Raw genomic sequence first — 18,832 nt, 5'->3', positions numbered from 1 at the left:
ATTAGAAATTTGAAACTTTTTATTTCCTTTTTTTTTTTTTTTTTCCAAGTGAGATTTCCTGGATACATCGTGCTTGCTGTCTTTTAACAATTATTTTCATCTCGTTTCAAAGTTGCAGCAATTAGTGCTTTTTTTTCCTAGCAAGCTCATTTTCCATGTACACCTTCTGAAGAAGATCACACATCAGGCAATGTCTGAGGCATGGTCTTTCATTAATTTCTCGCTATTTACATTTGGCAAAAGTCAAATGGGCAATGGAAACTCAGGTATCGTAGTGGTACATGTGGCAAGTAAAACTCTGATAGACATGATCCTGAATATTTGTTTTGTACCATTTGTTTTATCATACAAGGCTATGATTTTTGCTGTAAAATAGGTGAGCCTGATAGCAGTAACTTTGTACATGTACAATACTACAACAACTTCTGACTACAAATGATGAAACAATCAAATCTGTAGACATTTTATACATGTATTTCTTATCAAGTGACCCTAGAAAAGAAAATTGGGCAATTACTTTTAACATGGTATGGCCATTCATTGGGGGTAAAAACCCCATTGTTTTAAATTCAGAGAATTAATATAAGATATTTGAATGCCTTGAGTGTGTGGCCATCTGAATGCCATACAAGAGGTTTAAGTTTGGGTCAGCATTTGTGCAACTGAATATTCAGACCCACACACTTGACGGCAAAATATAAATCATAATAAAACAGAATATGCTCACTCACCGAGTGTTTGATCTATTTACAGCAATACTGTTCATTCTCAACATGGAACTCTTTGACGTAATAACATTTTATAACATGTTCAAAGAGTTGCAATATTGTGTGCTAGGCAACCATTCCTGCATTCTGGCATATATTTGGCAAATCACAAGACAGTGCAAAAACAATAAATAAGGTCTGGAACAATTTGAGGCTCCCACGAAAGTCAATCTTATATGTCACTGATATAATTTCAACATCCATACTCTGGCTCAAGATGCCATAAAGGAAACACAGTGGATTCAACACCCTATTTTTTCAGATTATCTTGCATGATGTTCGCATATTTACCTCCCTTTTTAAGACCCCCTCCCTTTCATTTGTAGAGGTCCTAAAAGACAGGTACCATTGTATCATTCTTTCATTCGTCATCATCGAGTAGGTCAGTAACATGACTTCAACATCAAGAATGTTGCTTGGCTACACACAAAACAAACAACAACAAAATAAAGACTGGACAGAAGATAACACTCTCACACAAACACCAACATCAGTTCTTTATCTGTCATCATCTAATAAAAGACTGGACAGAAGATAACACTCTCACACAAACACCAACATCAGTTCTTTATCTGTCATCATCTAATAGGTCACTGACACGAGTTCAACATCCACAATCTGGCTTGTACACAAAAGACTTCAACATCAAGAATGTTGCTTGGCTACACACAAAACAAGACAAAATAAAGGCTGTGGATTCAAGATAACACTAATCACTTCCTTCATCTGTCATCATCTAATAGGTCACTGACACGAGTTCAACATCCACAATCTGGCTTGTACACAAAAGACTTCAACATCAAGAATGTTGCTTGGCTACACACAAAACAAGACAAAATAAAGGCTGTGGATTCAAGATAACACTAATCACTTCCTTCATCTGTCATCATCTAATAGGTCACCGACACGAGTTCAACATCAACAATCTGGCTTGTACACAAAAGGCAGAGTGTTATGCTTACAAACTCAACACCCCTTCTTAGCTTGCTTCCTTTTAGGCTTTCTGTTTCTGTTTCTTGTGCAATGGCTCAAGCCTTGCTGTGAACACCAACATCACTCCTCAGCTTTATGCCTTTTCTTTTTCCGATCTTCTTCTTCGACGGCTCTCATGTCCGATTCATCAGAGTATCCTATGTACAGCATGCAGACCATAAACCACAGGATGAAGTGGATGACGGCAAAGGAAATGTGTAGGAGCCCTCCAAACATGGACATTCCCATGGCCTGGCGCAAGTGAAAAGTGTTGTAAATGAACTGGATCGTGCCCCAACTCAGGTTCATCCCTGCCAAGAAAAAAGCACCTGCAACGAAAAAAGCAAATGTAGTTACACAGCAAAATTACAGACTATAACAGTACAAGGAAGAACTGCATAAAGAGAAGGGGCAAATTAACTTATAAGGTACTAATGGACCAGGACACACACACAATGCCTGCACACACACACAATGGCTGCACACACACACACACACACACACACGGAATTTGGAACATGGTGGACTAAGAAAACGTCCTACACACGCCTGGGAAATCAAATAGATATTCTAGATTCGACTCCTGATTCTAAATTTACATCTAAAATGAGGACAGAAAAACAAATATTGCGAGATTTCAATAACATTTTGGTGCCGAAATGTCCATCCACATTTTGGTGGACTTATCATGAAACTCGTCTAACAGAAAATTCCTTTAAACACGATGTTTTTCATACCACGTTTGTAATTGAAACTTTTATCTGAATCCATTTTTAAAGAATTTCATTTCACACATACGGATTTATTCGCGTGCAAAAAAAAATCCAGTAAAGTTACTAGAGAATAGCCTTAGACTGATCTCTGAAGTTGTCGAAATTATTTTCGACTGAAAATTCGTTCTTACGAGCTATTAAAAGAAGCTGCAAGTTTGATCTGTTGTCAGTTTAGGCTACTCAACTTAATAATTATACTGGTAAAGTCATTGTCACCCAAACGCCCTCCCAATTCTTTTTTTTAAACTTTTCTGGATCGAGGATATACACACACGAAGGGTTGTGGAAAGGTGGACTAACATTTTTTCTGATCAAAGAAAATTTAGTCGCCCATCTGTACATTTATTTTCACTATGGTATTAAGAAAACTGTTATCAATACATATATGAAAAAAAACAAAGGATATGTTGATAAACTTTATAATGAGGGATCAAAATGCGTTGCTTATATATAGTCTACCAAATCCACATCGTTTTACACACAGGAACCCCAAAAGTTGTTTCATGTTCATATACGAAAAATGTCAACACACATATGGTTATCATTACATTTAAGAACCTTGTAAGATGTGATGATCACTATCCAATTCAACCGTTGGTAATGAAAATTGAGAAATGACACTGGTTTTTGTACTGTCAGGACGCCAATTTGTGTGGAAAACATCTCTTTTCACACAACTTGAAAAATTCAGGCATGTTTTGGATAGTGACTTTTGCAGAATAAGAGAGACGGGGGAATATTTTGTGTACACAGTGAGCAAAAGAAAACTCAATAGACTGATTGGGTAACTGTTGCTGGAAGAATGTTATACTTAAAAGGTATTTTGGGTTATTTATTGCATTTTTATGAAAATGGCGGGAAATTTGTATTTTGTTATTTTTATGAAATATGAATCAGCACATGAAACTGCATAAGAAAATGAAAAGAGAATTAAAATGTGTTGGTTTTTAATCGAGTTATTGAATAAAACACATCCTTAGTCCACCAATTTGTGTGGATAATTTTGCTTTACCCACAGCTTAAGAATCTCCTTAATATTTCCTTTTAAATTGTTATGAAGTATTAATCAGCACAAAAACCTGCATCAAAATGTGAAAAATAATTTAAAATCTGTTGGTTTTTAAACGAGTTATTGAATAAAACACATTGACCTAAATGGGTCCTAGTCCACCAAATCTGTGGATTTGCAAGTGCAGTGCATACGCACTGATGTTTGATGTAGGTAATATTTACGAAACTATTTTAAGCAATTCTAAATATCAGCCTTCGTCAAACTCATAAAACATATTTTGGGGGTAAATTTGATTTCCTGAAGTATAGTGATAGAATTAACTTTGAATAACTTAATTTCTCTGATTTTGTATCGGAAAAAAACCCACTTTATTTCAAGACACCCCATGACATTGGACCGCCATGGTGTCATACCACAACACTGATATATTTCAAGCTCAGTGGTTTTGCACATGCAGACCTTAGAATACACAATGAAAACCCCATTTTCAAGACCTAAACAAAATCTTCAAAAAATCAGGCCAGGAGAAGGTAGGAGTCTATAACAAGCAGACAAGTTAATAGAATTAGAAGAACACAAAATCTGACAAAAACAAGGTCTCTACATGGAAGGGGGTAGTCTCAAATAAGACGATACAAAAATGCCTGTGTTGCTGTATATGCAGCATGAGCCATGGATCTCTGAAAGCAAGAAATGGCCCCTCAAATCATGGTCCAAGCCGCTACAGCATGGAAGTCTCTAACTTATGTACTTATTTAATGACATGGCAAACATTTGTTAAACAATAACAGAAAGGAAACATGTACCAGTTTACAGGCATGCCGGGCTCACCTTGAGGGGGGTGGGGGCCACGACAAGGCCTTTACGTTGACACACTATGGTCGCTCTATTATATAAAGACAAGCGAGCGGTGAAAAACGGGTGTCGACCGATTCAATAAAGGGAGGCACAGAATTATATTAAGACCTGTGATTGTTCACTGTCAATAAAAAAATTAAAATCTGACACAATGGTAAAGAAACAAAAACCAATGCTTACATAACTCGCCTTTCTTCATATCTAACATATGAATCAAAAACATTATATTTGCTCCGCAAGCTTAATTAAAGTAATGTTAAGAGAATAATGCTTTCCTACCTACTGACCTTGCATTTCTAACTATCAATCTCCCCCTCCCCCCCCCCCCCCCCAGTGGGAGTCCCCCCTCCCCCCCCCCCTACTCAGTGGGAGTCTTCTCCCTCCCCAAAAAGTGTGGCCCACGGTTACTGTACGTTCACAGCAGTCCAATAGGTCAAACAAAGTTGGCCCGGAGAGAGAGAGGAAGAGAGAGAGAGAGAGAGTGAGGGAGAGAGAGAGTGAGGGAGAGAGAGAGTGAGGGAGAGAGAGAGTGAGGGGGGAGAGAGTGAGGGGGTAGAGAGAGAGAGAGTGAGGGGGGAGAGAGAGAGAGTGAGGGGGAGAGAGAGAAAGAGAGTGAGGGGGGAGAGAGAGACTGAGGGAGAGAGAGAGAGAGAGGGGGTAGTGAGAGAGAGAGAGAGAGAGAGAGAGAGAGAGAGAGAGATCAAATCAAATCAAATCAAATCAAATTTTATTTTACGACAGTTGTGGCATAAGCAATATAAACGAGCTTCTTATTAACCAGCCCTCGCCCAGAGAGGGACTACTCTAATCTTATATACATATATATATACAAACGTAAAACAATTACAAAGGATAAACATAAAAGTTTAAAAAAGAAAAAGAAAAAAAGACAGAAAAACTATTCACAGGACTATATACACGTTGCAGGCTATACACAAATTTTTCCGTTATGATTAAAATTGGGAATTACCAGAACATGTTAAATGAAACAATGATGCTATATGGACAGATATGATCAATATGAAAATAATTAGAACCAGAGACATAGATAGAATGTATGTCTCTGTTAGAACGAAGTCTTCCATCACTGTGACAAATGTAATGAGAGTTACAGAGAGAGAGAGAGAGAGAGAGAGAGAGAGAGAGAGAGAGCACCCATTGCACACCGGTTCGACCGAAGCTAAGTGAAGAATAAACTCCTGTTGTGCAGCGGGTTAAAGTATTCCCTCATACCTCGGAGATATACCTTCAGTCGCTCGCAGCGACGTCACATGACGGAAAGAATGTTATCACACCATTGAAATGACATTCTTTCCGTCCCCTATAGGCGACGAAATAGGTCAAATTTTGTTCACTTTTTAGTGGAAAATGCTTCGACGCCGGAGCGGATACTGGACCCAGTGCCGTTCTAGTGCAAGTGCACTACAAAGGCACTGCACTCAGTGCCGATAAGCGACAGCATTTTGTTCCACCATCTAAAATGTCACGTGACGTCGCTGCGAGCGAGTGAAGGTATATCTCCGAGGTATGAGGGAATACTTTATCCCGCTGCACAACAGGAGTTTATTTTTCACTTCTCTTCGGTCGTAGCGGTGTGTAATACCTCGAGAGAGAGGGGGGAGAGAGAGACTAGAGAGAGAGAGAGAGAGAGAGAGAGAGAGAGAGAGAGAGAGAGAGAGAGAGAAAGAGAGCGCGCGCCAATGCACAAAATAATCACAGGCATTCCACGTGTACTTCTGCACAGAACTACGGCCCGTTCTTTTGGTCCGGAAAAAAACTTCCTAATTCAAGGCATCCTATAGGTAAAACAAACCTTCCTAATTCAAGGCCCCGCCCACATTAACTTTCTAGGCTGACGAGCGACGAAAAAATAGAACTGTGTTTTATGATAATATTTTTCAAAGAATTATTTATATAATGCTGTAATGTTTTTGTTTATTGCGATTTTTCAATTTGCGCGGGAAACTGAATCACACCATAGCTCGCCAATCCACACTCGGGACGCCAATCCACATATTTTTGTATGACGCCATCCACATTAGGACGGCAATCCACGCTAACACGCCAATCCACATATTTCTTTACTACACCATCCACATGTTAGTCCGCCATCCACACGTCTAGTCCGCCAATCCACTGTGGATGGCGGCCTAAATGGCCTTTAGTCCACCAAACCTGTGGAATTCCGTGTCCACACACACACACACACACACACACACACACACACACACACACACACACACTCACACAGCGTTTTATCTTCCAAATTCAATTGCAAAAAGTTACCCCTGCCTAACTTTCAGAAGTTCTTAGTTTAATGCTTAGGTCTCAAAGAAACAATAAAACAAAATCAAGCAGCGATTTTCAACTCTGAGCTGGAGGATAAATGATTTTCCGTACCAGATTTATACACACGTGCACACCAACACTGAGGTTCTCCTCCTTACCTTCTCCCGCCTGTTGAGCCAAAACCGTGGTCCCTTCTCCCATCATAGCGATCCCCACCACTGTACTCAGGTATGTGTTCCGACACCAAGAGAGGTATGCTGCAAAAAGCACAAGACATTTTTTAACAAACATTTCTTGCTTTACTTCACAGTAGAATTGATACCATGTCAGTATGTTTTAACCAGCTATATTGTTTGACTAGAATGAATACCCGCTTCGCCGGGTAGCCGGCTTCGCCGGGAAGAAGTACTTAGAGCCGTACGCCGGCTTCGCCGGGTCCGAACAATGGACCCCAGGGCCGGACTACCGGGGGGGTTATAGGGGTTGCGCAACCCCCCCCCCTAGCCTAAACATGTACCTTAATTATTTAATTTATTTTTTATTATTGCTTATTTTATGCCGTTTCATGCAAGGAGCGACCATTTTCCTATCTCAGAATATGACCTACCCGTCAGCTTCAGGGGGCTTCGCCCCCTGACCCCCACAACGAGGGGGGGGGGGGGGTGGGTGGGTTCTAGGGTTTCCGGACCCCCCCCCCAGCCAAAAAATAAAAATATTGAATGAGGTATGCATTTCTTTATTTTATATTGAGTTTCAATTTTTGGGGTATTAATCAGTGACAAAATCTGCTGCCTGAAACTGGTAATGATCATCCTCAGAATGCACCAGATTGCACCATTTTGCATCCTTTTTTTCAAAATTTTCCGGGGGGGCATGCCCCCGGACCCCCCTAGCAAGCTAGGCGCTTTGCGCCGTCAGCTCGGCGCTTCGCGCCTTCACACCCATATCTTCACAATATACTTTTGAAAAAAATCAGTCATAAAATGAACTGATCCGCCCCTGCCGCCAGGGGGGACATCCCCCTGGGCCACCACTGGCAACCCCCCCCTCCTCTTCGCCTAGTCCGGCCCTGGACCCGCCAAGCTTAGGTCCCTCCCAGATTCGTGGAATGGGAACAGCACGAAAATGATTCAGTGGCCATAATGCCATTCCTGACCATATCGAGTCCCATCCTTGTCGACGAATGTAACCGTGTTAATCACCTTTGGAGGCGAACTCCACTCAAACAGGATTGAGCAATTTATAGCTTATCTGTAAGCCCTTTTGAACTGTTATGACTTCTCAAAGGAAGGCCAGTACATACAAATACACAAAAGCCGCCAGACCACATCACAAACAGAACTGAACAATCCCCAGGTGTTGCTCACATAGAGAGAGACACACACACACACACACACACAAACACAGAGAAGCCGTATCTATAGAGAGATAGATGACAGTGTATTTTTCGCGTGGCTATAAATTGATTCGACCTTTGCACTTTTACAGTGAGGATAATTTACGGGTCCAATTTACGTTCTGGACACTGCGGTGACCTTCTAAAAATAGTAACAGAACGCCGGGAATATCCGAAGACACACCACTCATACTATAGTGCACCATACGAAGGAAGGGAGGTAAACGCTGAAAACCTGGAGAAGATGAGAAGATAAGGAAGAGTTACTTATAATGGTGAAATGAACACAAAAACCAAAATCGGTTCAGCGCTGCGCGCTGAGAGCACGTGTTGAAATATCTCATCGATGATATTGTGTCCGGGGTGTAGCTGAATACGGTGTCCAAATTTGAAAAAGATCCACCGAGAACTTTGGCTTTGGTGTGTCGGTATGGGGGCCCGGGTAGCTGAGGTGGAACCAAAATAGCTGAGGTGGAACCAAAATCGGTTCAGCGCTGCGCGCTGAGAGCACGTGTTGAAATATCGACCAGGTTGTGTCCTGTCCCGGGTCTACCTGAATATGCCCACCAAATTTGAAGCAGATCCATCGAGAACTTTGGCCGTGCATCGCGAACTCACACACAGACACACAGACACAAGTCGTATATATATATATAGAAGCCCTCTTGTCTGTCCGTCACACTTTTGATCTTATAACTCTGGTGTTTATAGGCCAATTTGTCTGAAATTTGATGTGAAATATGCCATCTCTACGGCACAGCTGTGGGGGAAATTAGTTATAATGATTGCTGGTACTAGAACAGTACTGTGGAAAAAGAAAATACTGACACAGACACAAAGTACATTTTTACCAAAAGTACCTTTGCCATATTCATCATAATATGAACACTATCTACACAGCTCTTTCTGAGCACTCCAAACATTACTGAGTGCTGCAACAAACCTAACATACAGGTTTTGTACACACTACTATTAACTTATCCATATAATTATTAATTCTAAAATAAAAGCTGAAACATATTTGAACTTGGACACAACGCAATTAAAGTGCACACACCATTCAATTACAAACCTTAAAAATGATTACAAACTAACTTACCGTTATCATTTGACAGTCTCACACCCTAGTTCAACAACACAAAAAAACAATGTTAGCACACCTGTGCAAAAACATCAAAAAAGGTGCAAATTTAATAATAGAAAGAATGTTTCAATGTTTATGAACCAATCAATCAACCAATAAGTTATAACACATCTATCATTTAATTACAGTACATCTGCACTCGCCTAAATGAAACACGCTTAAGCAAAAAACTCGGATATCAGAAACCAAAACCAATTCCCCGCCAGACCCCCATCTTTGTAAGACTATTTCTAATTCGGATAAGCCAAACTCTGTCAAAAAATAGCTAACTCAAACACGGATATCTCAAACGTGATTTTGACAGATAAGCCAAACTCTAAACACGGTCGGAGAGACTTTTTTTTGTTTTTTGTTGCTTGAAAAACACGTTGGGAACATAAACATATTTTGTCACGGCTATAATTATCCTACGGAAACGAACACGTCACCTGTTTTTGAGTAGGCCTATGCGGGGAAACTGATGACGTGTAGAAGGAACAGATCTGTGTGAAGAGCAAATCTACCTGAGGAATGTATGTGCTCATTTTGAGCGAGTGGCGGAGATCAAACCACAATAAACATGCAGCAAAACAAAACATTTGCCAACAATCTATTTATCCTACATGCGTGAGAGAGACACTCATAAGATATTAATCGTTCAAATCACACATGTGTATATCATGTAAATGAGGTTATGTCAAGTAAGTCTGGCAGGGACGTGTTTTTTCCCCAGCTTACGATGCCAAAGTCACCAAGACAAACGTCATTATAGAAGAAGAAAAATGCGCTCGCTAATTTCCCTCGATGAATTCTTTAAAACCAACACGCCACGCCACACTTTCCAGCGTGACGTTTCTTCGCTTTGACGAAATAAATTGCACGATGCTTCAGAAAAGATCGAGGTTCCAAAACAAGCGTCTTCAATTTGGCTGCCTCGACTACGGGACGTTTTGAGTAAAATACACGTAAGTACTCGTTGCTTTTTCAAATAGTGAACAGCTCGCTTTCGCTCGTAGTTCAATATTAAAAAACCAAAACTCGTGCAAATCTGGTACGACACAGCAAGCCATGTAGTATTCTCTATCTTTACGGAGATTTGATCTTGATTTATGACCACAAAGACAAATTGTCTAATTGTGTTTCTTTTCTTTCTTTAAATGGAGAGGGTTTCATTAAACATTTTGTTTGTTTGTTTGTTTGCTTGCTTAACGCCCAGCCGACCACGAAGGGCCATATCAGGGCGGTGCTGCTTTGACATATAACGTGCGCCACACACAAGACAGAAGTCGCAGCACAGGCTTCATGTCTCACCCAGTCACATTATTCTGACACCGGACCAACCAGTCCTAGCACTAACCCCATAATGCCAGACGCCAGGCGGAGCAGCCACTAGATTGCCAATTTTAAAGTCTTAGGTATGACCCGGCCGGGGTTCGAACCCACGACCTCCCGATCACGGGGCGGACGCCTTACCACTAGGCCAACCGTGCCGGTTTCATTAAACATTAAATTTATTATCATTTACTTGAAATCTTTTTAACAAAAGCGTAGTTGCTTGTGGAATCTTTGGTTTTGTTTCTGAGATGTGTCACTGTTTTCACCATTTATTTTTACAGTTGGCTTTGAGGTATTAATAAAGCCCCACTGAAGAAAGCACTTGTAACTTGTCACTGTTTTGATCTTATTCATTTAAACACACACACACACACACACACACACACACACACACACACACACACACACACACACACCATACAGAGAGAGAGAGAGAGAGAGAGAGAGAGAGAGAGAGAGAGAGAGAGAGAGAGAGAGAGAGAGAGAGAGAGAGAGAGAGAGAAACATTCGAAGTGATTTTACAACTTATCCTGAAAAAAACTCGCTTAAGCCGAACTGCAGGGTAATTTTTCGGGAAAGGTTCGGCTTATCCGAACTCGGATATGCACAAACTCGGATAAGCGAAACGATTTTTCATTCCCCGGGCGAGTTCGGCTTAAGTGTGTTTGACTGTACTTAGAAAAAATCAAGCGATTATGCAACAAACATCCAAACAAGCCAAACGATACAAGGAAAAAAGAAACAGTGACAGTGCAGCAGAACTGATTTTGATTTCCACTTGTAAGCACTGCAGCACAAACAAATATTTTTTTCTTGTGTCAGCACTCATTTACTCTAGAGGTCAATTTAAAATAATGTTAAACTTATCAAATTCGTTTTTCACACCATACATGTTGACACAATGATTAAGCCCAAATAACATTTTGTTACTGACCACACCAACCACTTCTACCCACAATGGGCACTCCCGTAAAATGTGTCTCTGCTCTTTTCTTTTACCCAGTCTTATTCTTGTCGACAGTCACGTGACTTTATTTCAGCATGTTCGGGTTTGCTTCTTAAACCCTAACACCTGTTATTGTATACAGAAAATCTATCCATTTTTCAGGAACAATTACTTTTATTTCATGCCAGAGGAAAAGTCACTCTCTTCCAGTTCAAACCTGTTTAACAAGCGGTCCTAAAAATAAAAAATAAACACGGTGCCACGCAAAATTGTGACAGCAGCACCTAGTATATAATATGTATTCTACGATAAGCAAAAAACACTGTGGGAGCACCCACTACAGGATCAAGCGCCCATTGTGGGTAGAAGTTGTCAAAGTAGCCCTCATTAGTGTAAGTGACAAAAGCTTACCCAGTCGCCTCTGACACTGGAAGCTTTGCCTGAGTGCAGTTCTGAAGACTTGTCACTCTTTCCAAGTCCAAAGTGATTGTCAGCCTGCACTGACACACTAAAGTTTTTGCCGAAAAGTTTCGAAGACACAAAAGCACTCTGTTGCTGCAGTTTCAGTCTTGCGTTGATCTCTCCAGTCTGTGTCACGACTGTATGCATGAAACATTTGTTTCTTGACACTGCCTGACATTTCTTTGGTACAACAGGCATATGTGGCAATGTTCTTGTACTTTCACACTGTAATGTACTGATATGTTTTCTTTTTTCTCCTGATGTGGATATGTTAAAAGTGAAGTTCCGATGGAAAACTTGTCTTGGCACTGATGCACCCCTGTTCCTCGAGCATGTGGATTTTAAGAGGCTCCTGACTAACACTGTCTGCATGGTCATCTTTACAGTGAGTCTGCAACTTAAAACACACAAACACACACACACAGACACACATACACAAACAAACACACACAGAGTCAGTATGTCCCAACACAAAAGTTGCAACAACACATCCATGCACTTCCCTTCAGAGCACACATACGCCACTCAATCTTTTGAGAGAAAACAAATTAAAGAAAATAATTTATTGACAATCTTTCACAAGCCTAGCCTGTTATAAACAGAAGACCTAAGTTCTACTTTAAGAAAAGGTTTGAGTACGCCATTACAGTAAGGCATGCGAATCAGTTAATAGTAAGTCAGCACTCTTCATACTGGGTGGCCGAGTGGTAACGCACTTGCGCTCGGAAGCGAGAGGTTGCGAGTTCGACCCTGGGTCAGGGCGCTAGCAATTTTCTCCCCCCTTTCCTAACCAAGGTGGTGGGTTCAAGTGCTAGTCTTTCGGATGAGACGAAAAACCGAGGTCCCTTCGTGTACACTACATTGGGGTGTGCACGTTAAAGATCCCACGATTGACAAAAGGGTCTTTCCTGGAAAAATTGTATAGGCATAGAATAGATACAAATGTCCACCAAAATACCCGTGTGACTTGGAATAATAGGCCGTGAAAAGTAGGATATGCGCCGAAATGGCTGCTATCTGCTGGCCGATGTGAATGCGTGATGTATTGTGTAAAAAAATTCCATCTCACACGGCATAAATAAATCCCTGCGCCTTGAATAAAAATTAAACAAATAAATAAATCCCTGCGCTTAGAACTGTACCCACGGAATACGCGCGATATAAGCCTCATATTCAAAGCAGTGGGCGAGGATGTAGCTCAGTCGGTAGCGCGCTGGATTTGTATCCAGTTGGCCGCTGTCAGCGTGAGTTCGTCCCCACGTTCGGCGAGAGATTTATTTCTCAGAGTCAACATTGTGTGCAGACTCTCCTCGGTGTCCGAACACCCCCCGTGTGTACACGCAAGCACAAGACCAAGTGCGCACGAAAAAGATCCTGTAATCCATGTCAGAGTTCGGTGGGTTATAGAAACACGAAAATACCCAGCATGCTTCCTCCGAAAACGGCGTATGGCTGCCTAAATGGCGGGGTAAAAAACGGTCATACACGTAAAATTCCACTCGTGCAAAAAAACACGAGTGTACGTGGGAATTTCAGCCCACGAACGCAGAAGAAGAAGAAGAATATTCAAAGCAGTCATGCTGTGGAGTCATTCACTAGTATGTTTTCAAGCCAAAGAATACTCAAAGTGTACTTATAAATTGTACTGACAGGTTTGTGTGTGTGTGTGTGCGAGTGTCAAAGTGTGAGTGTCAAAGTGCACTTGCCGACAGTGTGTGTGCATATGTTCGTGTGTCCGACCCAGCTATAGGACCCAGCTAGTGTGTGTGTGTGTGTGTGTGTGTGTGTGTGTGTGTGTGTGTGTGTGTGTGTGTGTGTGTGTGTGTGTGTGTGTGTGTGTGTGTGTGTGTGAGAGAGATCGAGAGAGTGTACTGTGTGTGTGTGAGAGAGGGAGAGAGAGAGAGATTGTGTGTGTGAGGGTGAGAGAGAGTATATATGTGCTGGACCGGAACGCCAAGAAACATGCTGAGCACTCGGATACCTTCGGAAAGTGAGCAAGCATGGTGTATATAATTATACTACAATGTATCACTCTCAGTCTCAGTCAAGTGCAGGAACTGTCATAAGAAATAGGTCTAATAAATACGTAAATTCAGACTTTCAATGAAAGTTTTAGCGTTGCGATGATAACCTAAAAAGGTTCCTGCAATGTATCGACTATCGATCCTGATCCTGATCCTGAAACATCAGAAGTTGTGAAAGAAACAATTGAAAGTCAGAAGAGACTTTCTTCTGAGATTTGTTAAAATCTCTTAGCAGAGCAAAAGAGAGAGGAAACACAAAAATGAGTCCCTTCACAGACAGCCCTATTGGGGGAAAATCAGACCCTCCTCGGACGGGACCGAGTTTCCAAAGAGAATCTGCTACCCCGAGGGGAGAGAGTATCAACATTATATCATTTTATATATATATTTTTATATATATTTCTGTCATATATCATTGTATACCTGATCCTGATTCAGCGACGACGAAAATAATTCATGGAAAAACTACACACATTAGCGTCACGATTGAGTAATGAATAGTCCAACTTACATTTAAAGCTCTTCTCTTCTGCAAAGTTTGGCAGGCTCTTTGACAACTTACCAAGTTTCAGGACGGGTTTTCAAGGGACTTTACTCTCTTCGTTCATTTTTTGGAAGGGAGGCAACTGCTCTGCTGCTGTGAAATGTTGTCTCCAAATACAGTGCGCATTTTAGATTTTAGTTGCCAGTCTTGTCCATAGACCATATCAGAGACATAGATAGAAGAGAGAGAGGTGCTTGGGGATCTCCAGGCTGCCTATCACATTTGCCGGGTTTGGCAGACCTTTGACCTTAAACCCCGTTCAATGTATGTCTCTGACCATGATAATGTCCCTGTCTTGTCTAAGCAGAGACATACATTCTATCTATGTCTCTGGTCTAAGTATCTGAATAACCACCAAACTAACAAAACCACTTTTCTGTTTTTGTGTAGTTGGGTACGTTTCCCCACGTGTGTCTGTGTGTGTGTGTGTGTTTGTGGTTGTGTGTGCCGTGTGTGTGTGGTTGTGTGTGTGTCAGTCAGTGTGGTTGTGTACGTGTGTGTGTGCCTGTCACGATTTCATCTTTCGGCTTACATATTTCCCCCTCGACATATACTCAAGACTGAAATGTTGTTTCCTGGTAAAATTAAGAAGTGAAATTATTTATGGACGAAAAGCATGTCAGTTTCTTGCATGTGAAGAAAATTGGTGGTAAAATTTAATACTCGGATTTCACCCCCAAAATCGAATTCTTCGAAAACGTGTACTAGTGCATGGTTACGTCCCTTGAGTAAGAAGGAACACATTTTAGGATGAATCAAATTTCTAAAGTTAAATAAAACAAATTGGTTGGACAAATTTGGCCCCATGAATGTAAGGTACACAAGGTCGCTCATCAGTACTATCGAGGGGTGTTTTTTTGTTCAGTCAGTGTAGAGTTTATACTAGATCAACGAGGCCGAGAAGCGAAATATCCGCAGTATGTGTGTCAGTCTGAGTGTGTGTGTGTGTGTGTGTGCAGTGTGTGTGTGTGTGTGTGTGCAACTCCCTATCAATCTTACAATGATATGACAGAATAAAGCAAGATTAAAGTATATACAAATTAAAAGAGCTGAGATAAAACAAAACAGTCAAACGTGTGATGAGCATAGGCAAGTTATGATGATTCACTGAGGTTCTCCCGCCGCACAGCGCATTTGCGATTAACAAGAAATGTAACTAAAGGGCACAAATGAAGTCAATAACCCCGAGACGCCAGCTATCTTTGCGTCTTTCTAACAGCATCAGCTCAGGTTTGTAAGGAACTTTGGTTGCCGAATACAAACATATCAATCATTCGAATGTCTTGTTTTTTTGTATGTGCATTATTTCATTGGGTAACACAAGTAGGCCTACCTGCCAAATCCGCGGACACTGCACTGTCCGCGAATGTCTTGTGGTAAACTGGACGCTGCCAAAGTTGACGTTCAGAAAGAAACGTTCAGGGCAGGGCAGTGAGGGAACTATAATGTTGAAAAAAAAGTTTTACACATTACATGATAGGCAAAAGTATGCAAATAAACTAACAAGTCGCGTAAGGCGAAAATACAACATTAAGTCAAGTAGCTGTCGAACTCACAGAATGAAACTAAACGCAATGCAACGCAGCAAGACCGTATACTCGTAACATCGTCAGTCCACCGCTCACGGCAAAGGCAGTGAAATTGACAAGAAGAGCGGGGTAGTAGTTGCGCTGAGAACGATAGCACGCTTTTCTGTACTTCTCTTCGTTTTAACTTTCTGAGCGTGTTTTTAATCCAAACATATCATATCTATATGTTTTTGGAATCAGGAACCGACAAGGAATAAGATGAAAGTGTTTTTAAATTGATTTCGACAATTTAATTTTGATAATAATTTTTATATATTTAATTTTCAGAGCTTGTTTTTAATCCAAATATAACATATTTATATGTTTTTGGAATCAGCAAATGATGGAGAATAAGATGAACGTAAATTTGGATCGTTTTATAAAAGAAATATTTTTTTTACAATTTTCAGATTTTTAATGACCAAAGTCATTAATTAATTTTTAAGCCACCACGCTGAAATGCAATACCGAAGTCCGAACTTCGTCGAACAATACTTGACCAAAATTTCAACCAATTTGGTTGAAAAATGAGGGCGTGACAGTGCCGCCTCAACTTTCACGAAAAGCCGGATATGACGTCATCAAAGACATTTATCAAAAAAATGAAAACAATGTATGGGGATATCATACCCAGGAACTTTCATGTCAAATTTCTTAAAGATCGGTCCAGTAGTTTGGTCTGAATCGCTCTACACGCACGCACACACACACACACACACACACACACACATATACACACACACATACACCACGACCCTCGTCTCGATTCCCCCCTCGATGTTAAAACATTTAGTCATAACTTGACTAAATGTAAAAATCGTAACTTTTTTGTAATAAGTATACCAAGGGCTTGCCCTTCTTTTTACATTTAGTCAAGTTTTGACTAAAGTGTAGTTTCTAGAAGAAAGTTAATTTAAACTAAGAGTGTATGTTGCTGTGTGCAGGAAGGGGGGGGGGTGAGGGGTTGGGAGGGGGGGGGGGGGTGCGTAGCTGTGGTGTCACCGTGAGAAAGTTAATTGTGAGAGATAACAGATGTCGGTGTGTGGTCAGAGTGGTGGGGTGGTCTAGCACATGGGGAGGGGAGGGCGGTGTTGAGGTAATAGGAGAATGAGCAACGAATAAAAGGGTGGGGGAGGGGGGGGCTGTAGTGGAGGGTGAGAGGCAGAGATATAGGTTGGAAGGAACCGTATGGGTTCATTCCGTTTCCCAACAGCAACCGCGCAGCAGGACCCAGCAAAGTGAAACATTATGGCGTTTTCGTTTAGTGAATGGGCGGAGGAGGGCGAACTTTTTGAGGAAGTTTTAAATGTGCTGCAGACGGACGGAAAATCTGCAGTCAAAAAGGGCGCTTGTGCTTCTTTATCAGTGACTAGATGATTACCCGCTTCGCCGGGTACCGGCTTCGCCGGGAACTGAGAAGTAGAGCCGAATACAAGGCTGCGCTGGGACCCGGCTTTGCCGGGTGTACGCCGGCTTCGCCGGCGCACGAAGGAAAGGAGATAAACGCGCAAAACACTGGAGACCTTCTAAAAATAGTAACGTGCAGTGACCTTCTAAAAATAGTAACGTAGTAACGGGAATATGGATTGACGCCACACGGAGGAAGGGAGATAATCGCGGCTGAAAACACTGGAGAAGATAAGGAAGAGTTACTGGTAGTGGATCCCTACAACAAAAACAAAACAAAACAATAAAATCGGTTCAGCGCGCACAGCGCTGCGCGCTGAGAGCACGTGTTGAAATATCTCATCGATGAGGTTGTGTCCGGGGTGTAGCTGAATACGGTGTCCAAATCTGAAAAAGATCCACCGAGAACTTTGGCCGTGCATCGCGAACAGACAGACAGACAGACAGACAGACAGACACTAGTCGTATATATATATAGATATAGAAGAGGACATAAAAGAACTAAAGCTGAAGAAAGGGGACCGTCTTCTCCTCACAGCGGCTGTGAGTTCCCTGCGCGGGGACAGAGCAAACGGACCGCTGACCAGGCCATGACACCAGCAGACAACTGTCTGCGGTCGATAAAAATCGTAACTTTTTTGTAATAAGTATCGATAAAAAATTTTACGGTCGATAAAAATCGTAACTTTTTTGAAATAAGTATACCAAGGGCTTGCCCTTCCTTTTACATTTAGTCAAGTATTGACTAAATGTTTTAACATAGAGGGGGAATCGAGACGAGGGTCGTGGTGTATGTGTGTGTGTGTGTGTGTGTGTGTGTGTGTGTGTGATTCAGAGTAAACTACTGGACCGATCTTTATGAAATTTTACATGAGAGTTCCTGGGTATGAAGTCCCCAGACTTTTTTTTCTCCATTTTTTCGATAAATGTCTTTAGTGACGTCATATCCGGCTTTTTGTAAAAGTTGAGGCGGCACTGTCACACCTTCATTTTTCAATCAAATTGATTGAAATTTTGGCCAAGCAATCTTCGACGAAGGCCGGACTTTGGTATTGCATTTGAGCATGTAGGCTTAAAAATTAATTAATGACTTTGGTCATTAAAAATCTGAAAATTGTAATTAAAATTATTTTTTTATAAAACGACCCAAAATTACTTTTATTTTATTCTTCATCATGTTCTGATTCCAAAAACATATAAATATGTTATATTCGGATTAAAAACAAGCTCTGAAAATTAAAAATATAAAAATCATGATTAAAATTAAATTTCCGAAATCGTTTTAAAAACAATTTCATCTTATTTCTTGTCGGTTCCTGATTCCAAAAAACATATAGATATGATATGTTTGGATTA

At 41.1% G+C, this 18,832-nt stretch overlaps 1 protein-coding gene across 3 annotated transcripts; it reads right to left on the bottom strand.

Annotated features, from left to right (window-relative positions):
• Position 1: 1 nt before the first annotated feature.
• On the bottom strand, positions 2-14,580 carry LOC138952704 (uncharacterized). Of its 3 annotated transcripts, none has more exons than XM_070324406.1 (5): positions 14,469-14,580; positions 11,883-12,330; positions 9,167-9,191; positions 6,830-6,928; positions 2-2,068 (listed from the first exon to the last, which is right to left on the bottom strand). In XM_070324406.1, the coding sequence occupies exons 2-5, from the start codon at positions 12,309-12,311 to the stop codon at positions 1,821-1,823; spliced, it is 801 nt and encodes a 266-aa protein (XP_070180507.1). In that variant the 5' UTR covers positions 12,312-12,330; positions 14,469-14,580; the 3' UTR covers positions 2-1,820. The 3 variants fall into 3 exon arrangements, with proteins under 3 accessions (XP_070180507.1, XP_070180508.1, XP_070180506.1); XM_070324407.1 differs by having other exon boundaries at positions 14,520-14,579; XM_070324405.1 differs by lacking the exon at positions 14,469-14,580 and having other exon boundaries at positions 11,883-13,580.
• Between the last annotated feature and the right edge of the window lie 4,252 nt (positions 14,581-18,832).

This window comes from Littorina saxatilis, linkage group LG17 (genome assembly GCF_037325665.1).
Source record: "Littorina saxatilis isolate snail1 linkage group LG17, US_GU_Lsax_2.0, whole genome shotgun sequence".
NCBI classification, from domain to species: Eukaryota; Metazoa; Mollusca; class Gastropoda; order Littorinimorpha; family Littorinidae; genus Littorina; species Littorina saxatilis.
The sequence above is the reverse complement of the archived record's forward strand: the minus strand, read 5'-3'. Positions and strand labels throughout refer to the sequence as shown.